The 25970-nt window shown below is 40.5% G+C and overlaps 1 protein-coding gene across 3 annotated transcripts in view; it reads right to left on the bottom strand.

Moving 5' to 3' along the window:
* The window catches only part of LOC107391005 (ERC protein 2), a 300921-nt gene that overhangs the window by 154430 nt on the left and 120521 nt on the right, over positions 1–25970 (bottom strand). For all 3 annotated transcript variants that reach the window (XM_054745980.2, XM_070545069.1, XM_070545070.1), the window contains 3 exons: positions 15025–15213; positions 11505–11546; positions 8812–9005 (listed from right to left, as the gene is read on the bottom strand). In XM_054745980.2, the coding sequence (XP_054601955.2) occupies positions 8812–9005; positions 11505–11546; positions 15025–15213 (425 nt within the window). The remainder of the gene's footprint in view (positions 1–8811; positions 9006–11504; positions 11547–15024; positions 15214–25970) is intronic.

Genomic DNA, 25970 nt, shown 5'->3' with positions numbered 1-25970 from the left:
TTGCGGCCAGACAGAGATAATTTCCTCTCTGTCTTAAAGTTCCGTTGGTCTTCAACCCCTCTCGATCCAATAATGGCGTAGTTAATCAATACCAATCCGTGCTGATTTGTCAACTCTATCCTTGACTGAATCCACCTTTTGTGCCAGAGTCTGAATCTCAGCCAAAGTTCAAAGCTTACGACTCATCTCGACAATTATATGAGTCTGTGCATTCACAGCGCGGTGTAATCCATCCCTGAGCTCCGGGATTGAGCCAATATTCCTCGACAGCTCATTAATTTTCCGGTAAGCCAGATAACCACCCAGGCCAAAAAGCAGTAAACCTGACACCAACACAACGAATATCCAGACGTCTTCAGAATCCTCTACAGACAGTTGGGAGAGGCAGATCAAGTTCCACTGTTTCCAGGAGTCCATGATATGCCCAACTGGCTCTGTCCCAGAGGGGCAACCAGGAGCTCCTTCTCCCGTTCTCATCATTGAAAAACTTTTGTCAATCTCGTTGAGAGACCAACTGACCAGGTCCATTTTTTAATAATTTCCAGTTTCCAGAAAAAATGCAGAAGCGCCGTACACCCGAAGACAAAGAGCCTTGGGATAAGATAGGGAGGAGAGGAGGAAAAAAGTGTCTGTACTCTCCAAGAGCCAGAAGAAATTAGGAAATTGTTGCAGTTACGTGTTTGTTGCTGCTATCCATGGAGGACGTAGAAGACGCTTATATAATTGGATTCATGATTACCTGGTTCTTGCTGTGTGGAATGAGTGGGTTCTTGGTGTATAGGTAGATGTTGGAGCTGATGGGAGCAAATGGCAAGTTTCCACAGCCAGAAAAGGATTGTGCCATGCTTCAAACTCTAAGCCTCACGAGTTGCAAGCTGGAAGCTGGATGCTCTGAGCAGCAATCTGGCTGCAATTCTGTGTAGCGTCATGAATGGCCTCTAATTTGTGACAAAGGTCGCATTTTCCCAGCTGGGTCAAGCTGGGTCGTTCTGTAACTTTGCCCCACAGATTAACCACGCCAGGAGCCGTGATGTCTGCTGAAACCATCTTTATCTGCTGCTGTTCCATCCCAAGATGAAGGACACTTCAAGTTTCACAATAATAATTTTAAATAATAATTTAAATAAACTTTTGACTTTATTACTGTTATTACAACCATCATAAATAATCTCTTGATTCAGTATAAATGTATTTTAATTACTGAAATGACTTATTATGCTTTGGGTATAATAATAATTATTGTTGATGATCCGTAATGTGTGTTCAGCAAACTAGAAGGTCATCTTGCATGTTAACCACCTCATTCAGAGGATATCCAGGGTAAAGGTAAACCATCACATGTCTTTACTTCAGGACCAAGCTTTCTGACGCTGAGAGGGCATGTTCTGAGGGTTTTGTTAAAACCAAATCCCACAGCAAAAAGTTCAGTTCTTGAGAAGGAGAAGAGGGACGGCCGCCCAAATCTCTACTAAGCATTCTGTCACGCCGATAGTCTTGCTTCGAATAAATGCAACTGTAAACAGCTGACGCAAAACTCCCTCAGAGTTAAGCAAGATGCTCAACACCGTGTACCCTGCGACATCTCTGGGTCAGAGGATCGGTTCTATTCGGGTCTTCTCTACCGGACCGAGTACCCCTGAGGCTGACAACATCCTCCTTGACCTCCAGATCCACACAGAGGGTCGTCTTGCTGGGTGAGGTAGCTCACAGATGGTGTCTGATGCCGTTCTTTCTAATAAACATCAGTTAGCTACAAAACAACTTTTCACCCAGAAACGCTTCTCTTGCTGAAAGAAACCTTCTGATATTCATTCACGCATCCAAAAACTCACATTTTCATTTTAGCTTCCTATCAGTCACAGGTTTGCTTTTTAAAACAAGTTTTAATATCAAATTTTCTGTTAAAAATTGTCATTTCTAAATTGTCATTTCAAATTGTCATTTTTAAAAGTGTTAGTAATAAATTCTTAACTTTAAAAACCTGACTCTTCTTTGAAATTAAACACAGAATGGTGGATATGTTTGGTTATTGAAAAAGCAAAGATTCCTTTAAACTTCTGATTAAATAAACTTTTGCTATTAAATTTAATTATCTTAAATCAAACATTAATCTTTGGATTTAAAATAGACCAAGCTTGTTGGCATATGAACTTATATCGAATACATAATATCCTAGATATTTATATATGATAGAAGCTTCATTGTCAACTTGTTTGAGCTTTCTCAGAATTTAACAAAGCTGATAGCAAACAGCGTTAATTCTAGTATGTAGTTAACTATGCTACATCTGGAACTCAGACACAGAATGGAAAACGGCTTTGAGAAATTGTCAGCTCGGCTTGATGGAATCTTAACCCCTGAGTTGGCTGTTTGGTGGCCTTGAGACCACAGAAGGCCTGTCTATTATCTGAATGTGGCTCCCTGATGTCGGCCTTGAAGGCTGAATAATTTCAAAACCCCCCTGGACATGGATACAGTTAGATGCTCTGCCCCTTGCTCCTCTGTTCGTCACACGGGACTGTGAACTCCTCGGATCAGCTTGCCATTAACCCGTACCATAACATTCTAGACGAGAGACACAGACTGATCTGCGAGAAAGGTCACAAAGTCACTTACTACTGACATAACACGCATGCACAAATATAACTTTTAATGCAAACGCACACACCTTCACAGACTCAACGCTATTCTTCTCCCCTGACTCTCCTTTCACTCTTGAGCATCATAGGATGGGGGAGCTGTTTTATCCCCTTTATCCTCTTCTCTCCCTGTTGTCACACCTTTCTCTTTATCTACAAGTGGGAGTGCATGTCCACAGTCAGCCTGTTTCTGTTTACTTGTTTTATGTGTTAATGTCTGCTCTGAAATAAATCTGATTCTGAATTTAGAGCTTTACTTCTTTATTGTCCTTCTGTTACAAACTGATTATAATATGCAGTCAAATTCAAGTTTACATGAATACATAACAGATGGGAATCTGTCCAGACTTTCGATCTTTGATGTTTCTGTGTGTGTTTTCTTTAAGCTCAGAAGCATGTCCATGGAGAATACACGTGACATGAGGGCATATCAGCTATCACAAACATAGCTTCTACTGGTACAGGTGTACAAACCAACAGGCACATCAGTCTTGCTTGATGGCTCAGATGCCCTCATGAAGCCAGAACTACAAAATGATTTTAAGTGTTGACCCATCTGAAAGCAAATGAGGGCACTTAGAGTGTGAAAGCTCTGCAGACTGGGTGTGAGAGGAGAGAATGTGGGAGGAATGCAGTTTTTGGAAACACTTTTAAAAAAAATTGGGAAATCATATTTTGCTGCTGTACCTCTTTATAAGATAAAGTGGGAGCAAAAGAGCAGCCAGCTGCCAGTTGACTGAGCTGAAGTTAACATGTAATACTTATTTTTCCCTTCACATTTTTCCACCTGAAATGATCCAAAGTTCCACCATCCAACATAAAGCTTTGCTTTGTTTTCTGGCTGCTAAAGGAGAGACCTTTTCTCTCTACACACTTTTTGCTTCCGTACTTTTTTTCCTCAGTGTTTTTTTCAGCAATAACTTTGATTTGGTTTATTCTAAATCTTTTACATATGCACTCAGATCCATTTAGAAAAATGATAAACAATCTGTAACAAACCGTGAAGTCAAGCATCAAGGAGGCCTTTTGTTGACTATCTAGTTGCACATATAATAAACAGAATATTGATTTAAGTGTTTTTTCATCATCTAATTCTTCCGATATGCAATTTCCCCACAGAGGGACCAATAAAGGTATTTTTGATCTTATACTTATTCTTATAATTCATTTAAGGTCTAGTCTGTACCTCTGCTACAGAAAAAAATGTGTAGTATTTGCTATCTTGAGACACTTTCTAATCCTTCTTCTGAAACCAATAATTACTAGTTATGGCACAATGAAACCAGTACTATCTATATATCAGCAGTCTGTCACGAACTGAACTCAGAAGACCCGTGAAGACACCAAACACAGTAAAAAATAGATTAAAAAGTCTTTATTTTTAGCAGAGTTACCAGATGGGCGAGGCTGGAGACAGTGTCGGAGACAGGCTAAGGTCAAAATGGCAGGCAGGATACAGGCAAAAAAACGAGGTCCAGAGGCAAAGATCAGGCAGGGTGGATGGCTGGAGAACTACTGGCAAGGCTGTAATAATCTGGCAGGGAACTGGTGGTTTGCTGGTGAATATATAGTAGGGGAAGCAGGTGTGTAAGATGAGCTGATGAGTGAGGAGCAGGTGAAGTGGAAGAAGCTGATGAGGTGTAGGTCAGGTTGCTGTGGAAACCAGGGCTTGGCTTGAGCTTGGTGAAGGGACCAGGTGAGCTGAATGAAGGTATAATGAGGAAGTGGAGGAGGGTGAAGGACGGGAGTCATGACACAAAATGATTACAGGTGTTTTTTTTTTGCAAACCAGTGTTTTTTAGAAAACACTTAGAAATGTGAAAAAGTTTTCCATTTTTGACCTTAGCCGGCGATAATGGTTCCATGTTTGAAACCCTAACCCCTAACCCCTAACCCCAAGGCAATCAAAAACGTCCCTTAAATATTTTAATATTGTGTAAATTGACTGCATTTCCATGTAAGCTCCAAATATCATGAAGTTACATAAGGTGTGCAAGACTTTACATTATCTTGGGAAACTGAATATTCAGTGTCATAGGAGAAAAACATTCTCAGAGACTTTTTACCAGGGGAATAAAGGAGAAAAGGAATACTAACTTTTAAAAGAAGATTTTTATCATAGCTTCGTTTGTCTCTTTTAATAAACAGCAGGGTCAAGCATAATCCATGGACTTCAAGCAGACAGCAACACTGATGGTTATGACAAAAGATTGTAGAGTACAATAAAAAACAGGCAGATATAATCTGGAATAAATGTAAACACATTCTCTCTTACGCCGAAAGGAAATGATCACGGGGGGACTGTGGGAGTGTGAAGTTCCATCTACTGGTCTTTTTGCTGTTCTCACTTGGTTGGAAGTTGTTTGTTACATTTATATATTTTAAAGTTATTACAGGTGTCTATTAATTTGAGAGATAATGTATTTTCTGTGAACAGCTTGCATATCAGCTTTATTTCCATGCATTTCTAGAGTGTCTGATGAAACGTGCTTCAGATGCAGGTGCAACTTGTTTGTGTTTCTGTAGTTGAACAGGAAGTTCACAGGTCAAAGTTTATGTAAAAGAATTGCCATTTTAGATGTTCTGCCTGGACACCTGCATCAGATGCACTGTTTACAAACATCTTCATGTAGAAATATTGTGAATAGAAACTACTGGAGGTTACTGGCATTTAGTAGAGTGACGTGCATCTGGTATTTGATTACAATCACAGGAATGAGGCCAAAGTCTTGTATTTGTAAGCCACCTGCCATCAGTTGCTTCCTCTGAAAAGAACCTTTCCCACAAATACACTCCTTAATTTTAACACTGACACACATGCATACATACACCTCCCTTTTCCTGGAGTCCTGGAGTCAGACTGGAAGACTGATATATTTGTCAAACTTTAGCACCCCCCCCCCCCCCCCCCCCATTTCATTTTAAGGGCGAAACTCTAAAAGCATAACACTATAAAGTTGATAACATGAAGACGAGAGAAAATAATCCAGCTCGTTATTAATATATTCTCAAAAGAGGCCAGGAATGAAGGAAAAGGAAACAAGACTAGATTTGCTCAGAAGTATTCTCATTTCCTTGTTAGGACAACCATTGTCTGTTTACTTTCCACTTTCTGAAGCTGTAGATGCCCCGGTGCAGTGTTTTTGCACATAGATAACGTTAAAGAGCATCCTTCACTTCACTAAAGGTTGGCTAAACTAGCTTCCTCACATATACTTCTTTTTCTAATTAAGTGATTTACATCCAAGCAAAGTGCCATACACTAGATCACTGGGCTACATGAAGACTGAAACAAGCATTGTCTTTGCTTGACTATTTATTACAATGACCCACATGCTATCTTTGCTCCATTGCCAGCTGAATGAGAAAGTGTTTCTTTGCTCATCTGTTTCTCTCTCCCTCTCTTCAAATAGAGGCTAATAAGTTAGCTGACTGCAATCCAACAGAAACACTGATTAAAAAGACATTTATTCTTTGCTCAGACATGCTGCATTTTGCATGCTCTAACATAGATATCTATTCAGCACACACTTTATAACAGAAAAAATTATTTTGTCAATATTTCATATCCTCATGTAATCACAAAAAGTCTAAAGCAGCCAAAAGTGCTGGTCATGAAACTGTGAAAAAAAAGCTGACATGGATGATTACAATGGATCTTCCTTTGATGACCTGCTGCTGCCTTACATGACCTTTGACATGTGTGTGCTCTGCAAAGAGGAAGGGTTGAGTTGATAGCAGAAACTGGTTGACACTAATGAGACAGCAGTCCCAATAAGATGGACGAGCTGAGGAAAAATGAAATCCTTCCAACTATCCCATGTGTTCCTGGATGTCTCAAGAAAGAACAGGAGCTGAAATGTGCAGCTTGCGATAGTTGCATGGAAATAACATACATACGTAATGCACATTTGCGGAAAAAGAGTGCAGACTTTATGTAAATCCTGCAGAAGCTACTTTATTCCCATTTTATTTGACATCAGATTTTTCACAGGTTTAGAGTCAGCTTTTTGTTTCAGTGCCAGAGCAGAGAGTCTGTAAAATGGGTAATGAAAAGCGAACTAAATCGTTGGATCCAGAACAGCAAGGGCGTCCAAAGTGACTCCTAATTGTCCATAACCACAGTCAGTGATAACACTCCGGGTGGGGCTAACATGCAATAAAGACACACTAATAACTTTACTTGTTTGAAATTTACATAGAATATTTGCATCTCGTTTTCTTATTCCAATACACTATTTTGCATTTAAGATCCACACACACTACTTTTACTTGGCAAAAAACAACCACTCATTTGGAGCGTACACATGTATACACACCATGCCAATACATAAATCAAATGATAATTGAGTAGTGCTCTGCCAGTAATAAACAGAGTAGTATAAACAGTCAGTGTCTGGGCTGGATACACCACCTCCCACTGGCACGCCGCTGGCTGTCTGCTGCCTGGTAAACTAACACACACACACACACACACACACACACACACACACACACACACACACACACACACACACACACACACACAAACAGGCCCTTACGGTAATGTTAAAGCACAAAACACCCCATCGGTCGAGTTCATAGACACTGGAGTAAAAACACACATGTGATATGATAGGAGGAAAAGACACACAGCAGCACTGATAGCAGTAAAATGTGAAGAATTTTTGCAAAAGTCAACACAAAGAGAAGTCATATCTCTAAAGTTTTATAAATGAGAACAAATAGAAAGGGTTGAGCTATTGGTGCCACAGGAGTCTGGAATTGTTTGTTTTCACTGGGCTGTGCATACATCATTCCACTGGGATAGTCAAGCATGGGCTTCCTATGATTCCTATTTTAACTAAACCCTACGTCCCCAACTTTATATCTAGCAAATGGTTAGAATAACGAGAGTGTTCCAACAGTCAATCAGAGTTACTTGGATGGCTTCGGTTTGGTTGGAGAGCCTTATAGAACAGCACAGTTTGGTATTTTTATACAACTTTCCAGTACCTGTTTCATGGTGATCCCTAGTGTGCTGAGCCGGTCTGAAACACAACATCAGTGGCTGTTGGTCACCAAATGGCTAGGGTCACTGGTTGTTCCAGAATTTTCTGGCCATAGGAGTTTTAAACAGAAACAATCTTACATTGAGAAATTATAGAGCTCAAGTTTTTTGGTCAAAACGGAAAAGTCATATGTGCAATCTAAAGTAATATCGCAAAATTTTGCTCAGGCTGTTGGTATTCAACACAAGTGATTAGGGATGTAAGAAAATATCGATATGGCAATATATTGTGATATTTTTTCCTGTGATAATACATCAATATTCAAAAGCTGTGTATCTAATTTTTGGAAGAATTCACATCATTATGTTTAAAACTTTGGCGCATTCTTTTCTCTTGATGCAATCCAAATGCCGACCGCTAGTTGGCAGCAGTGTGCAATGGGTTTTGTTTCCACCATTGAAATGTCAATCCCTCTATTATGGTTCAGATACCTCATGTTAAACATGTTACATATCAGTTTGGACTGTTTATTGAATATTCCTACAAATAAATCAGTAAAAAAATTGCTAATAATGTCTGACTGAATGTATCGCAGTATACCGTGATACATGGTTTTGTCTCTCCTGTATCATTATATGTATCGTACCACCGTAATTTCACCAATACACATCCCTACAAATGACTCTCAGCTAATCCCATATCAAGTGTTAGCTCAGTATCTGTAAAATACATTGACTTTAAGCCATTTTATGTTAGAGTCAGTTTTATTAATTGTGGTGGCCATCTTTACTTAGATTGACTTTAAAAGTTTGTGGATTTACATTTTACAAAAAATGAACATTGATCGTTTTCTACTTTTTTTTCCCTTTTTTTTACCAACCTAGGTCTGCAGACATCTACAAAACCAAACATTAAAACATGACATCAATCGATTCAAATGATGGATTGTTGATAGGCCAAAGAAAGTATTCGTGGGAGAGTTTGTATAAAGCTAAAGGCATGAGTAAGTGCAAGTGGTCTTAAGTAGGAGTATATGCTTGGAAAGTTGACATCGCATGGATTAGGCTTTTATAAATAGAGCTCTTTATGATGAGCTGAACTCTTACAAAGAACCCTGTTCTCTGAGGACACTCAGATGATGTGTTAAGGACATAAATACCACAGACTTTTTTGATCCTCACCTTTCAAGATCGGTCATTTTCTTCTCCTTGCAAGATTTGTCAATTTCCGCATCGTTCAGAGCTCCTTTTAGTCGCTCCACCTCTGCTTGGGACTTCCAGGACTCATCTCTGTAGCGGGCCACTTCCTGCTCCAGAAGCCGCAGACGCTCTGCAATGTCTGGACACATTCTGACTGCCTCCTCTGTCTTTTGGGTCTTCAGGTGTGCATGTGTGTTTGTGTCAGTGGTGGGAGGATGTGAAGGTAAAGGACAGGCACATAATGAATAAATTGGCAAGCATTCACAGTTTTAGACATAAAAAACATAGATAATATGTTTATGAAATTATTTACAATTATTGATTGAAAAATGATAGTTTAGGGGTACTTTGGGTGTTGAGGTGCATGTACAATTAACAGAATGCTGACAAAGGTTAGCGAACCTAAGTGAAAAATATTTGCCATCACCAGATTTTTTGCTGCAAAGCAAGGAAGCTGTAAGTTTCTTCAAAGTAAAAGTTGTTTATTTTGATATCTGTAGTATATTAAATAATAGAAAAAGTTACTGAATAAATAAAATCCTTCAAAATTACCATTATTACTTTTATAGGACATCTAAATAGCACAGTGGCGCAGTGGTTAGTGCTGTTGCCTTGTAGCAAGAAGGTCCTGGGTTCGCTTCCCGGCCTGGGATCTTTCTGCATGGAGTTCTCCCTGTGCATGCGTGGGTTCTCTCCGGGTACTCCAGCTTCCTCCCACAGTCCAAAATCATGACTGTTAGATTGATTGGTCTGTCTAAATTGTCCTTAGGTGTGAGAGTGTGTGTGTGCATAAATGTTTGTCCTGTGTGTCTCTGTGTTGCCCTGCGATGGACTAGCACTCTGTCCAGGGTGTACCCCGCCTGATTGCCCATTGACCGATGGAGACAGGTACCAGTCCCCCTCGCGACCGTATGTGGATGAACAGGTTCAAAAAATGGATGGATGGATCTAAATAACTAAGCTATAAATTCGATCATAACAAAGCCAGTGTAAGGTAATTATTGGGAGCTAATAAATAACGTGTAAAGTCTTGGCTTCAACTTTTTACATTTAACAAGCCCTGTGAGAAAAACAAAATACTAATAAAATAATCATAAGTAAAATGATCTAATTCAGCTAAGGTACTGTGAGTATAGGAAATAAATTATTAACTGACTGGTTCAGTGGCGTGTCCAGATCTTTTAAAATGGGGTGGCCCAGGTGAGGCACAACTTTGTGCATGGGTGGCACCAATGGTTATGCTTTTTTTGTTTTACCCCCAAGCCTTTTGTGGACAATGAAAAGCCTATTTAAAGATAAATTAGTGTGGTGGCACCTGGGGTGGCCAATCATATTCCAAGGGTGGCATGTGCTACCCCAGGCCACTCCCTGGACACGCCCCTGGACTGGTCGAAGCACTTTTGGAACTTGCAACATTCATAATAGATTAAGCAGGTTTGAACAAGGGCATAAACATTATCAGGGCATTATACTCATGACAATGAGATGAAAATTGTGTAATATTTAGGAGTTATGTTGAGCATTTTGGTTTTCGTCTAACTCTTCTTGAACCAATCCATTCAAAGCACACATATAAACACTTTTTCTTCCTTTTAGGTTGGACAATGAAAAAAAGCTTCTGATGCACCAAAACTTATTCTACAAACGTATTAAAATCTGCAGTGTTATAGAAGTTTAGAAAACTACAAATTATTTTGTCCACGTTTACTTTTTCATGTGCATGAACAGGACAATCAAACCCTTTACAAAGTTTTTATTTGCTGCAAATTATTTTATAGATATTATCCGTGGCCGAATTGTGATCGGCAGAAGCTTTACCAGTTCGCACCTCGCTTTTTTTACAGCAGCGGCCCAAAACAATCTCCTAACAAGTGGATTTTTTGATTCCTGATCATGTGACGTGTGACACATGTGGCTGAAGATCGGCTTTAGAGCTGGGGTCTATGTTCTTACAGTGTGTGTGTGTGTGTGTGTGTGTGTGTGTGGGGGGGGGGTCGTTCCGACGCCCACCCATTAAAAAATGTAAGTGTAGTTGCAACACTAAAGTCGTCAATGGCAGCAAGCAGTTGGATTTAAAATGACAACTTTTGTCATCAATGGCAGCTAATGAGTTAAATGATTCCCAGTTTTTGACAAATACTGGCAGGTTTGTAACATCTAGTCATAAAAATTGGGTCTAAAATACACAAGAGCAGGTCTAATTCTCTGGGCGACACCATTTTAGATATAACGTTTCCTTCTACGAGAGCCTGTGAGGACAACATGCATTTATTGATTTGTAACAAGTGGTTACAAAACTCTTTTACACATTTACCTCCACTCGTTGCCAGTGATGAAAGGGAGTCTGCTTGTCATTTTGCTGGAGGGTCTGACAAAGCACTAGTTCGAAAATTGCGCTCCAAGGGATTTTTGACCCTAATGGCCCTCCATTGGTAAGATCTTACTTGAACACAAAAACATTGGTTGCTTGCAATGATTTAGATATGTACTGGCCCCTATCGCCAGAAAAATACAGACTGTCACTTTACCAACCAATTAGTTTTACATTGGTTATGACACACTCACAAAAATTTACCGAGACCAAACTATAATCTACTGAAACATTACTTTATTACATCTGTTATCATTTAACCAAATAAAGACCAAAAACAGAACCACAAAAACAAGGAACTTACTGTCGGGCTGATGGTGGGAAACCCATCTAGTTTGGTCAGCACCTAAAAATGAATACAAGAAATGTTTTTGCTGAAAATATGAAAATAAATCTGTTTATGTACATGAGTAAACCACTTAGTACAGGACTGAGACATTAAATATTAGAGAAGTCAGATTTGAGATTATTTTACAGGCAGCTTTGGAAAACAGTTGTGGAAGAACCCAGTACCCTCGTGTACGCAACCCCTCTCAGTCGCTTTGTGGTTTCCCTCCTTCATTTTGCCTCCCCGGGGAATCTTTGATGGGGAGTTTGGAGTTCAGTCATTATCAATTTCAAATTACTGACTCCCTGTGTTTGACTGTGATTTTATGAGAATACCACACATCTCAGTTTTATTAGTTCATTTTCTGTTTGGGTTCTTTTTTTTCTACACAGTTGAGTTGATCCTGAAGAAAATATCCCAGAGGTGCTTTCTAACCTAGAATTATCCTTCTCCTCTTGACTTCCCCACATTCTACCTCTTTCTGTCTACTGTTTAGGAAGATTGTTTAACTTGTTGAGACAGCTGAGGCCAATTATTTAAACATCATCAACTTAATGTGCACAAACACTTATACACACAAAGTTGCTTTCAGTCGCTTCACATTAACTTGCTCTCGTTTCCTCAACTAACCCCTGACAAGGAGATTCAAGAAAAACATCAACCTACGTGACCTTTTTTTTAAAGAATCCTGGGATTTTCCAGTCCTAAAAATATTGGTGTCACTTTTTAACAAATAAAAGCTGCTGGTAATGAATGATTACGGAAGTATTTTGACTGACAAACTATTAAAGGTCAAGTTTACTCCTATTTTGAGTACATTTGCAGGGGTCTCTATTTGAATGAATGCCATGTAAGTTTCTTTCTGGATAAAAAGAGCTCAGACGCTCCTGTTTGAGGACGTAAAAGTCAGCAAGAAAAGGTAGCTAGCTGGTTGGCTAACAGCAATGTGACTCTGTTTGCTCTGCAACATTGATGTTTTATCTCCACAAATAACACAGGTCTGATGGAGTTCTGCTATGTGGTGAAGTTGCTAATGCTAACTGTTAGCTTCTACTAGCCAAGACATTCTCTGCTGTTTCCTGGACGCTAAATCAACAACTGCCTTCCCTGCCGTGCTGTGCCATAGCTGGAGCACGTTAGTAATCAGTGCTCCTGCGGCTTTATATACAAGAGGAGGAGTGAGTCTCTACGTCGTGATGACGAGAGACGGAAACGCTGGGGTGAGTGTGTGCAGTCAAAACTGTTCACCCATGCACACATGCTGGAAATAAAATCGTAGAGCAACGGACATTCTGCAGTGTTTCCGTGGGTGTGTGACCCCAATTTTAGCTGTGTACCCTACAAACATCTATGATAATTGTAAAAAAGGAAGCTGACTACTTCACAGATTTCGTCTATTGCAGGCTATTTTTTAAACGTATCTCCTGCGATTGACAAGGGACAGCTGTAAAAGCAAAAGCTGCAAACTGGGTTTTGAGCAAATGAACTTACCCCAAAAATGACAACAAGTTTTAAAAAGACAGAATCAAAAGGCTGACTGACAGATTTGACTCTTCTAACATTTCAACAGCATATTTAGACGTTCATTAACTACTAGTAAATGTTCATATTTTTTATATATTTTACAGCAATGTTTAATGAAATAATAGTTTCTGCTGGAATATAATTGAAGCATCATAAATCCTATTCTATTACACATAAATGATTAACGCCTTTTGTCTTTTTCTGTGAGTGTAACTTTTGTCTCCAACTAGAAGACGTGATCTTTCTCTCAGAAGCCACCGGTCCACTTGTTGTATTGACAGATGTTTTTATTATTCACTCAGACAAGCTATTAACAGTGCTTTTTCCTCAGAGCTTTGTTGACTGCGCTACATCCTCTTCCAGGTTTCATAAACCATATTTGTTGATTTGGAGTTTAATAGTCGACTCCTGGAACTAAACTCTTCAAAGGGGAAAACTGCCCAGAGGAGGAAGTGACCTTTTCAGAGACTGTTGGATGAAACTGGCTTCAGGCTCTTCACTCTAAGTATTTAATGTTATTCAAAAAGCATTAAGACTTTTAAAAAATCACACAAAGGGCATGGTTTTTTTGAAAAGATGTTCTTTAGGAGTTTTTCTTTTCTTTATATATTAAAAAGGTGGTTAATCATCAGATGGTAAAGTGATTTTTATTGATTTCCAGCTTTTTTGTTGTTTATTTTTGGGAGTTCCCAGGCACAATCTGATCAGGTGAACACCCTCCGTAAAATAGTATGGTTGATTTACAATAAAGGTACATTTCTATGAATTATAACAAAGAGCTGACTGCATGTAATTGTATCCTGACGCGTCTATCTTTGTTTAAAACCAGAAATTCCTTTTGGCCTTCTCAGGTTGGCCTTCTGTTATGGAGGAGCTAAACAAAGACCAACCTAATTAGACCAGATGAGCTCAGCTTTGCCTTGATGTTTGAAGATGGCCCCATTTGTTCCTTGCAGGATTCTAAATACTTCTAAGTTTATAACTAATAAATAGTGTACAAATATTGTATGAATAAAGCTGTACGTCAGATCGCAACTCTAACCCACAGTAACATTATCACTGATTTTGCCCATGTGCACATGTGCCCTTCACACAGGCCACTTTTCCTAAGAAGATAAACAACACTCAATAACTCTGTTTCAGGTGACTTGGTGACCTGGATCTACGTGTTGCAATACAACAAAATCAACTACACAAGTCAAAGGATGAACACTAAAACATACAAACACTGACCAACAGCTGCCTTTGTGCAGGTATGCTGAGAAAAAAGCACCCCTTGTGCACACACAAATAAATACACAAACATGATCTACCTATATTAGAGATCTGTAAGTTTACATAACAGGTCTGATTGCTACACAGCATACATAATAGTCAAATTATGGCAACACTTCTGTCAGAGCTTGAATCTGTTTGCTGCAGAGTTACTGAGCTGCTGCGGCTTTCATGTGGTGCCACAGCAACATTCAACAAGATATCATTTCACAGGAATGAGACGTGTGTACGCTTTTTATGGGTATAAGAGAAAACAGTCTCGTAAATTCTGGCAGGGCCAGAGTGTGTCCTGGCTTGTAGGCTTAAAAGAAGAAAACGAGAGAGAGAAAATAGCAGTAAGGCCTCTAGCTTGGCTCTAAAAGAGGGAAAGAGGGATCTTATACATCTGTAAATCACTCACTCTTAATTCATCCCTTCATCCTGTGAGACAGTGCAGCCAGGCCTTTTACTGGGGAACTGTTAATATTGTGGATGCTCACAGGGAGGTAAAAATACATGCAGGAAGCAAGCAGGACATTACAGACAGCAGAATATCCCAGAGCAGAAGTTGTTTCCAGGACTGTCTGAACTCAGTTCAGTTATTTCCAACTTTGAATTATTTTTGGTTTAGAACATTTTAAATGTACAACTTTATGCTTGTAATAATTTATTTATAATTAAAGAATAATTAAAACAAACTAATCCAATATGTATTGACCTCTCCATCAGGCTTCTGGTTCTGAGTGGAGGTGGGGTTAGTGACCCGGCTCTGGGACATCTTCTGGGGTTGCAGAGGGGGCAGTTTGTCCTTTAATTCCTGGTTTTCCTTCCTCATCTGCTCCAGCTCATCAAGCCGGAGCCTGTCCTCTCGTTCCCTTTGCTCCCGAAGGTTCTCTATCACTCGCTCCTGAGAGAGAGTGAGAGGGAGAGAGAGAGAGAGAGAGAGAGAGAGAGAAGCAGCCACTGTGAGGAGAAATGTTTTATCAATCAATTAAAGAAATTTCTCGACCACTTTGCAGTGTTTCTGTGTAAATGTATGAAGCCTATTTTGTAATTCTCAGTCAGCTCCACAAGGAACATGCATTGACATAGATGTTTTGCCTGCAGACTTCTCCGTCACCTGAGTGTTGCAAACCAATTCCCCGCCACGACAACAGAGGGTGTTGCACTTTTTTGGTGTACCCTGTCATGCATTTAGGCCTAGATAGTGCATTTACTAATATGTTTTTTGGTATTTCAGATACCTTTTAAAGTGACAATGTGTAGTTTTGACCATTAATCTCTTGATATGCTGTAGTAAATGACTTAAAATTCCCAGTTCATGAAAAATATTGTTGGTTTCACAACATATAACCTAAAAATCTGTTCTAAAATACACGGGAGCGTCTCTGGGCAATGCCATATTGGATGCCATGTTTCCTTCTACAGACGCCTGTGAGCACAAAATACATTTACTGATTTGCAACAAATTGTTACGAAACTTTCAGCATTAATAAACATTGTTGTTTTACACATTTACCTTGTCACTCGTTGCCAGTGATGAAAGGGAATCTGATGTCGTTATTTTGCTGGAGGTTGCTCTCCCAGGTATTTTTGACCCTAATGGCCATCCATTGGTAAGGTCTTATTTGAACACAAAAATAATGTTTGCTTGCAGCGATTTAGGTATGTACTGCCCCCTATCACCAGGGAAACTACACGCTGTCACTTTAACACAGACACAGTTGTCTCTCATTCTCCTCCACCTCTTCATGCGCCTGCCACCTCTAAACGCACGTTTACTGTCATTTTCTTTCACAAATGAAACACTTGCTGCATATCTTTATACTCCTTCAGTCAAGAGTGAATAAATGTTCCTAATTTCAGAGATATTCTTCAAACTGTCCCATGTTTGCCGCTAGATATCTTCCGCTCTCTTTTCATTTAATTTGTTTTAGGGCAATGGTGGTGCTGTTAACAAATTAAAAAGATGCAGTGTCCTGACCAATCACTAGCTTGCACTACTCTCTCTCATTTGACAGATGTTTAGAAAATTGAGCTAGACTCTGTCCATCCTTGCGTGCCTGTTGGAGAGCCCTCACAATGATGAATAATTGTGTTGCATGTCTCCATAGCGACACAAACGGAGAAGCATAAATTAGCATAAATTAGGCTTAGCTTGCTACTATCTTGCTTGGTGCTTATAGCATCCTGTTTGTAAAAAATGCAGAAAGGGTCAAACTCTGGTTACCGGTGATGGTTGTACCCCATGTACAGCAGTACCGGGACCAGAGTGAATAGGGTGTGTATGGGGAGCATGAGTGGGTGTCCGACGTGCATTTTTGTAAGTCTTGGGTTGTATGTGCATGTGTGAGCATGAGGGAGGGAATGTGTGACTGTGTTTGTGTATGACTGTATATGTCAGGTGGGGCCTTTGACTCCTCCCCTCTCCTGGAACTTCTCTTGATGATATAGATCTTCGTCCCCCCTCCCCCGGCCACACCTGGTGTGAGGGCTTGTGCCATGGTCTGCCTGAGTGTTCGTGGCAACCGGGTCTGGGGGTTCAAGATTTTGGCATCTGCCTGATAGATCCCGGTGGCTGCCTGGTGGGGTCTGGGTCCCTGGGCTCTGCTGGGTCCCCGGCGGGAGTGGTCGCCCCTGGGTCCCGGGTCGCTGGGTCCCGGGCTCGGCCAGCTAGGGGGTGGGAGGCTGCGGGCGGGCCTGTGGGCTTGCCGCTGATATCTCCAGGGACTCTGCCGGCTGCTGGTTGTGGCCCCCCGGGGCGATCCTCTGTGCCTCTCGAGGGGGGCGGGGGCCTTTCTGGTTGCAGTCTCCTTGGGGTTCCTGTGTTCTGGGGCAGCGCCTGGAACTCTGGGACTTGGAGCTCCCCCCGTCCCCTGCGCATCTTTGGGGGCCGGATCTGTGGTCCCTCACACTCTCTGTTGGACGCTCCTCTAGAGAAACCTTAAATAAACAAGCGCGTGTACACACACAGGTGCTCACATGGTGCTCTCAAAAGTATGGGCTTGTGCACGTTCAACACAGGTCTTAAGACTATGGTGGGCACTTAATGCACTGTGATTTATTATCGTGATTCTTCAGTTAAGCAATGTTGATTATATATTTTTTCCATCAAGTTGACGCAGTGATGGCTAGATCTTGTTGTATTGTTGTTGTGTCCCTTTTTTTTGTCTTTTTGCTTTTTTTTGGTTTTTTTTGCAGGTCTAGAAGCAGACTCTTGCTCATTGTTTATTTTTGTGGAACCCCCCCCCCCCCCTCTCTCTCTCTCTCCCCACCTTTTCTTTTCCTTTCTCTTTCACCTCTGTCTCCGTGTCTGGTCAGAATTACAAAGCATTCAAAAACAATAACAATAAAGATTTAAGTATCAGGCGTGACATTAAAAGCACACGCTTTGATGCTCCACCTGAGAGTAAATCTGTAAGGCTTGTCACCAGCATTCAGACATCAATTCTGCTTGCTTCACAGCTAGACAGGACACGGTAAAAATAAATAAATAAATAAATAAAAAATGCAGCATTTTTTACAGAAAGGTCACACTAATTGCTAATCTGAGTGCAGTCAGAACCAAAGTGTATTAAAACAGCCACAATCTGTAAAATTTGCTTTTTCTCAGATGCCTTTCAGGACATAATCTACAACAGGAAGTATAGCACTTATGTATAACGTGGACGTCATGTTCCAAAACGGCCAAAATATCCTGTTAAAACATGTTTTGAAGAGTCATAAAAGGTTTTAATGAAAAGTTAATTTTACCTCCTGTGTTATGCAGAAGTCCTACATGCTGAAAGTGAATTAAATCACCAGCATACTTTGCAAAGTGTGGCCAAAGACAGTCTCAGTCATAAATAATAATAGCATAAATAATTGCTGCCATATGAGGAGATCTGAGCCAAGTACAACTCAAGGAGAAGATAAAGGAAGAGAGGAGATTTAGAGACAGACAGATTTATATGGTGAAGCTCATAAGAACCTCACACTGCAGACAAGAACCTGCTAGAGAGGGTAAGGTCATGGTTTTCTCTTCTCTGTAATCACATTCAGCAGCTGGACTGTGACTTTCAGCATTGGCCTTAGACCAGTTGCACATCACAGGTAGGCTGAGCAAAGTGTGTGTGAGAGTGTTTAGCTGTAGACTGAAGTGATTACTAAGGTGTTTATTCAGGTGTTTATTTAGGCTCAGATGTCCATTCGGCATTGAGGCCTATGATGTGGCCTGGCTGCATGATTGGCAGCTCTTAACCTATAGATCACTGGACAAATACATTCACTAGCTAGACTTGGCTTGGTGCAGCACTGCAAAGTAGGCAAGAGAGACCACTTGGCTAACAAGACCTGGGTGTTTCCCCTCAAATTACGAACAATCTCACTGGAATATTTAGAGGTTAGGGAATGCGACCAGGATGTGATAATAAAGCTTGCCTCTATGAAAGACACCACAGTGAGGACCATACAGAAAAACCACAGACAGACACACATGTAACACACACATACAGTAAAAGCACAATGCCCCAGCTTGTTAATTAGAACCGCAGTGCTGTGGCCAACGACTGGCTCCAAGAGCAGCTTTGTGACAGAGAGTTTGTGATTAGCAACACACACACTCACCCTTGTAAACACATTACACACACCCTGTGCTGACCACAATATCTGAAAAGCTTGCCAACGCTCTCCTCATCATGGCTAAATTAAATGTAGGCTATATCAGAAGTGGTTTCTGGGTAAACAGATGGGCCGGCACAGAGAGGGGATTTACAGTTTATTATGCCATTAAGATATTCGTTTCAAAGTCCATCTGCAACAACAACAAATTTTAGGTGATAAAAGATCATTTTAAGTGAAACCATCTATGCTGTGTCGATCCGCTTGTTAGCAAAACAACAACACATGTTAGCTAACATTTAATCTAACATTTTTCTGTGACCTCAGCATTAAAGATTTACAATCATTTTAGTTAAAAACATGGCAGTTTGAGTTCAGAGCAGTGTGCAAAAGCTGTGCTCAGCCATTTAGGATTATAATTAATACATTTTTGTTGTTTGCTTGTCAAATCTATTACAGACCAAAAATGGGCAAAAAAGTTTCAATAAATTTTTTTAAATAGAACATTGTATGCATTTTCATTCAAATGTAACATAAATGGCCACTATATCAGTAGCTATTGCACTGCTGCTCCCTAGAGCAGTAGTTACAGTGCTGTTGCCCTCTATAGCAGTAGCTACAGTGCTGCTGTCCCCTATAGCCGTAGCTACAGTGCTGATGTCCCCTATAGCAGTAGCTACAGAGCTGTTACCATCTATTGCAGTAGTTACAGCACTGTTACCCCCTATAGCAGTAGTTACAGTGCTGTTACCCCCTATAGCAGTAGTTACAGTGCTGTTACCCCCTATAGTAGTAGTTACAGTGCTGTTACCCTCTATAGCAGTAGTTACAGTGCTGTTACTATGGCAAGCCAAATGAGCATTTATTCTGATATCAGGATATCAGCCAGAATTGTCATGAACATGTAAGCCATTTCTGTCCACTAGTTAACTAGTTAGCCATGTTTGTGTCAACTAGTTAAATAGTGACAGCCTAAATGTCACCTAGTTAACTAGTAAGGCCTAAATTCTCTCTAGTTAACTAGTTAAAATGTTTCATATCTTACTAGTTAACTAGTATTGCTCAGTGTGTTCACTAGTTAACTAGTGGACAGATCAATGTCCACTAGTTAACTAGTTAAAACACATTTAGTTTTTACTAGTCAACTAGTAAGGTACAAAAACTCGTACTAGCTGACTACTGAATGTAAAAATCCCACTTGTTAACTTTGCCCAATTTGGCCAGCCGCTTGAGCATTAATTCTGATATCTTGTCAACAGGTCAACTAGTTAACTAGTGAGGGTCAAACTGTACACGCTAGTTAACTAGTGAACACATTTTGACCTTCACTAGTTAACTAGTTGACACAAAAATGGCTCATTAGTTAACTAGTAAAGGCCAAAATGCATACCAGTCAGCTAGTTGAAGGTATTTGTGTCTCACTAGTTAACTAGTCAGGGTCAAAATGAGCCCACCAGTTAACTAGTGGGAGACGGAAATGTTCACTAGTTAACTAGTGAACACATTTTGGCTTCACTAGTTAACTAGGTGACACAAAATGGCTCACTAGTTAACTAGTAAAGGCCAAAATGCATACCAGTCAGCTAGTTGAAGGTTTTTGTGTCTCACTAGTTAACTAGTGATGGCCAAAATGTGCACACCAGTTAACTAGTGACAGAAGAAATGCCCACTAGTTGACTAGTGAACACATTTTGGCTTCCTAGTTAACTAGGTGACACAAAAATGGCTCACTAGTTAACTAGTAAGGGCTAAAATGCATACCAGTCAGCTAGTTGAAGGTTTTTGTGTCTCACTAGTTAACTAGTGACAGTTCAAAGTGTCCACATGTTCACTAGTGAAGGCAAAACTCCTAACTAGTTAAGTAGTTGGAGTAGGGCAGTGCCACTAGTTAACTAGTGAACCATTAATGACTCACTAGCTAGCTAGTTGATTGTAGCAGGCTCACTAGTTACCTAGTTGATGCATCCATTGTCCAAACTAGTTAACTAGTGAGGACATAAATGTATACTAGTAAACTAGTTCAAGCCTACATTCACACTAGCTAGCTAGTTGCACAGAATTCTAATTAGGAGGCAGAGAATTTCTCAAATTGAGGCTTTCTATTTGCTCACTATGTTAAAATAAAATATGACAACCAATCACAGTGCGGAATTTTGCAAAATCCCACCCCAAACATTTGCATGCGGCACACAAGTTAACATGCTGGCCAGAGGAACCTCAGCTAGTAAACTAGTAGTGGCTTCAGTGTGACACTTACATGTAAACTTGTGAAGGCGGAACTGCTCACTAGTTAACTAGAGAGGGTACAAATGTCCACTAGTTAACTAGTGAGGTGCAAAATAAGTGTCACTAGTTCACTAGTGGGCCCCAAAACGCCCACAAGTTAACTAGTAAGGTGTGGATATGCTCACTAGTTAACTAGTGAGGTGCAGATTTGCTCACTAGTTAACTAGTGCACCCTTAAGCGCCCACTAGTTAACTAGTAAGGTGCAAAAAAGCATCACTAGTTAACTAGTAAGGTGCAGATATGCTCACTAGTTAACTAGTGGGCCCCAAAACGCCAACTAGTTAACTAGTAGGGTGCGGATTTGCTCACTAGTTAACTAGTGGGGCGCAGATATGCTCACTAGTTAACTAGTGACGTGCGGATTTGCTTACTAGTTAACTAGTGAGGCGCGGATATGCTCACTAGTTAACTAGTGAGGTGCGGATTTGCTCACTAGTTAACTAGTGAGGTGCGGATTTGCTCACTAGTTAACTAGTGAGGTGCGGATTTGCTCACTAGTTAACTAGTGAGGTGCAGATTTGCTCACTAGTTAACTAGTGAGGTGCGGATTTGCTCACTAGTTAACTAGTGAGGTGCGGATTTGCTCACTAGTTAACTAGTGAGGTGCAGATATGCTCACTAGTTAACTAGTGAGCATATCTGCACCTCACTAGTACCTCACTAGTTAACTAGTGAGCATATCTGCACCTCACTAGTTAACTAGTGAGGTGCGGATTTGCTCACTAGTTAACTAGTTGCATCTAAAAACACATACAAGCTGACCATTTTTGTCCACTAGTTAACTAGTGGAACAATTGAAATTTCACCAGTTTACATGTGTGGCAGTGCAGCAGCTCACTAGTTAACTAGTGCCTGAAACACAAATTATGCATATTCTAATGAGAAGGCGGGCAGAAGACTCCTGTTGGGTATAAGAATCCCACCCAGTCTAAAACGTATGTGCTGTGGCCTCACAATCACATACTGATGGGTGTCCCTGAGCGCCAAGGCTTGCACTCATTAGTCATGGTTTGACACCTACTGGTTGGTCGTTGCGGCGGGTTCGAATCCCGCAGATGGCATTCCGCAATTGCTGTAACATTATCTATTTTCTCTTTGTGTTGTAATGTTCAAAGTTTTATTGTTTTACTGCTTTTATTCCCCCCTCCCAAATCAAGTAAAGCACCTCGTTTGGTGTTGTGTAAGGGAGATCAGTTGGCGAGTTCAAGTCCCATTGAGGAGAATTGGAATTTAGTGTGCCAGTAATTTTATTGTAGTTCATTTTTGTTTGGTATTGAAAGTTTGGTATTGAAAAAGGCTATATTAAAAATAATTATTGATATATATATATATATATATATATATATATATATATATCTCCATCCATCCATCCATCCATCCATCCATCCATCTTCCCAAGAAATAGATCAAATGACACTGAGGGAAAAAACTGTGGTTATTTTGGAGAGGGTGCTGGCTGCAAAACCACAAAGGCGGAGCTGCACCCCGCCCATTCACGCAAACTCAGCCTAGCCCACTGACTTCCGTTTTTGTTTTCAACTTTATCGCAAACTGACCTGACCCACATGAATTACGGCTGTTACTAGTTTACAGTCGTTAATGCTATGTTCTATACTCCAATTAAACAAGATAAATATAACTTGCTACATGACAAAGACTGAATATATCTCGAAATGAAAAGGTTTCTTTTAGCGAATATCTGCCTACAGCTGGTCTAATAAAAGTGGTGTACAACAGCACTTCAGTCTATTGCATGGCCTCTGGTAGTCTAGTGGTAAAATCATCTGAGTTGGTTTTTGCTTTCCCCTCAGCTGATGCTGGTTCGATTCTTGGTGGGGTCATCAGCAGTCTATTTAGCCACATTCAATTTGTTTATATTTTAGTTGTAATGTTTCTTTTCAGCAAAATATTTATGTTGCTAAAAGTTCTTTGAATTTGGTCGTTCCTAAACAGCATTTTAGTTGAAACTCTGCTCACAAATGGACTCACACTGGCTAAATAAACGAATAAATAAATAAATAAACACATTATATGTTAAACGGTATACCAGTAAATTGTTGTAACATAGTACTGGCAAGTGTAGCTAGAAATGAAGAAAAGAGGTTGTAAACTACCTAAAACTTACACTACTGGGAGGCGAAACAGCATGTCAACCTGACTCCATAACCACTACACCACCACATCTGTTATAAATCAAGTGGCGTTACATGTAATTGTGCTGCCCAGTGTGTCTCTGAGATGGGATGTATGGTTTATTGGCGGTGTCTCAGTAGAAGTCATTTCAGAAATAATTTGTCAGAAAATTCACAGAATATCCAGATTTGAGAACCAAGACCAGACCCGCTTCGGGGGAGGAGACCAAATTGAAGCTGAGATGGGAGGAAAATGCATGAATGAGGCTAAAAATGGCTTTGGCGTGTTTCTTATGAGGAAATGACAATATAACATGATTAAAAGTTCCAAAAGTTAGATTTTTAATTATATGGAACCTTTACAACAACTGTTCAATTAACTTCTCAACTCCGTCCTCAATCTCGCATTTTTTAGCTACAACACCCTCTTTGGTTCCAGAATGCTATCAAGTCTGACAACTGGAAGGAATTAGACTGACTCTAATGGAATGGGCGGGGCTGATTCTGGAATGGGCGGGGCTGACTCTGGTGCAGCTCCACCTTCTGGTGCAGCTCCGCCTTTGTGGTTCTGCAGCAAGCACCACTTGTTATTTTGAGCTAGTACCAGAAGACAGTGTAACCTTTTTTAGTTCTCTCCAGTCAAAACAAAACTTTAGACTTTTTTCTTTTTTAAATTTAACAGGGAACAGCAATCAATTGAACAGGGAACTGCAACCAGTAGTCACACAACAAAATAAAATCACACAAACAAAATAAAGTTACTCTCCTTTTTTCTTGGTGTCTGAAAAGGGCAGGGAAAACCATCAGACTCCAGTCACCCATCGAATGGACTCTTCACCCTCCTGCCCTCTGGGAAGCGCTACAGGAGCCTATGGACTAAGACTACCAGGTCCCGAAACAGTTTCTTCCCCACAGCTGTCAGACTCCTAAACTCTGCCTGCTGACATAACACCCCAAACCAGCAGCACCCTACATAAACTCTGTAGAAACAAGAAAGCCCCGCAAATCGACGCAGAGCGTCGCGGGATATGCCTGACTGGTCATATATATTACCTCTCATGACACTGACCTCTGACCCTATGAACTTGTGTATGTGATGAGTTTATTTACCTTTGATAGGGAGTTATGACCTCTGATTTTGTCAAAATCCTTCAACCCGTTCAGGAGATATTGCACACAAAAGCCAAATTTTCATATATACGGCCTCATACAAACCTTGACCTTTGACCCTATGAGGTTTTGTACCTCATGAGTTTATTTACCTTAGATAGGGAGTTCTCACCTGCGATTTGGTCAAAGTATTTCAACCTGTTCAGAAGATATTGCACACAAAAACCAATTTTTCATATATACGGCCTCACACGACCTTTACCTTTGACCCTATGAGGTTGTGACCTGATCAGTTTATCTACCTTTGATAGGGAGCTATCACCTCTGATTTGGTCAAAATCATTCAACCCGTTCAGGCAATTTTTGATATATATATGACCTCACACAACCTTGACCTTTGACCCTATGACATTGTGTTCCTAATCAGTTCATGTACCCTTCATAGTAATAAAATACACAGGCGAGGGTCCGACTCTCTGGAGGACGCCATGTTGGATTCTATGTTTATTTAGCTGTATTTATGGTTTTGCTGGTGGTTTTTGACTCCTTTGAAAACTGTGCAACAACACTCTTCTTCTTCCTTTTCTCGTGTGTTATTTGGCGGATGGCACTCAACATAAAAAGATGCATTTCTCAAACAATTAATGTATTGGAGCGTGAACCTGAGTCATTAATCTCATATCCTAATTTGAGAGTTACAGCTAGAGTCCAGAGGGTTTTGTTGGCTTTATGAGCATTAGTTAGTAAGGTCCTCACTTGAACAAAAAATACAGCTTGTTTGCAGTGACTTTGGTATTTACTACCCCCTATTGCCAGAAATCTACACACTTTCCCTTTAAGCGCGTTGTCTCTTTAAGACTGGTCCTGGGTGACATTGGAGTTTACAGCGAGGCCGTAGAAATTCTCTGTCTGGATATTTATTGTGGAGATTAATGGACTAAAATGGGTTGCTGCACCGTGACTGTCTTCTCCTTTTTTTGGAGAGTAAAAACTATATTTTGGTTTTTAAATGCTGCCGCTGCACCGTATTAAGAAATCATATTACTGGTTGGTTCGAAATGGGTTGAAATGTTCACATTTCTTCTTTGCTTTACATGCTGATCACTAAAGCGTGCTTTAATTAATATTGCGTTTTCGTAAAACGTAAGAGCAAACAAGGGGGATTTTAATTGACAAAAATAATAAAATCAGCACATTTCCAAGCCAACTGCGGTTAACATTGGCACGTCGGCTTGAAAAATATCTCCTTTTTGCCGTAAATAACACACATTTCATAGCTGTTGTGGGTTATGTATGTGTTCATCAGTGCTTGAGAACTGTAACTTTGGGGAGCGGGTCGTAATTGTGGGCTTTTAATGCGGTGCTGTCTGTGGCGAGGTGTTGGTAGGGTCTGATCGGAGCTGCAGCCAGAGCGTTTCTCCCGACCAGCGGCTGCTGGGAGCTGGTCCACGGTGAAGCAGCCCACGCAGCCGAACGAGGGCTTCCCGGCTAAGAGCTGACCGCAGCGGCCCCGACGACCGCGGGCCAGCGACCCGA

This window comes from Nothobranchius furzeri, chromosome 15 (assembly GCF_043380555.1).
Source record: "Nothobranchius furzeri strain GRZ-AD chromosome 15, NfurGRZ-RIMD1, whole genome shotgun sequence".
Taxonomy (NCBI): Eukaryota; Metazoa; Chordata; class Actinopteri; order Cyprinodontiformes; family Nothobranchiidae; genus Nothobranchius; species Nothobranchius furzeri.
This window is presented reverse-complemented; position numbering and strand designations above follow the sequence as displayed.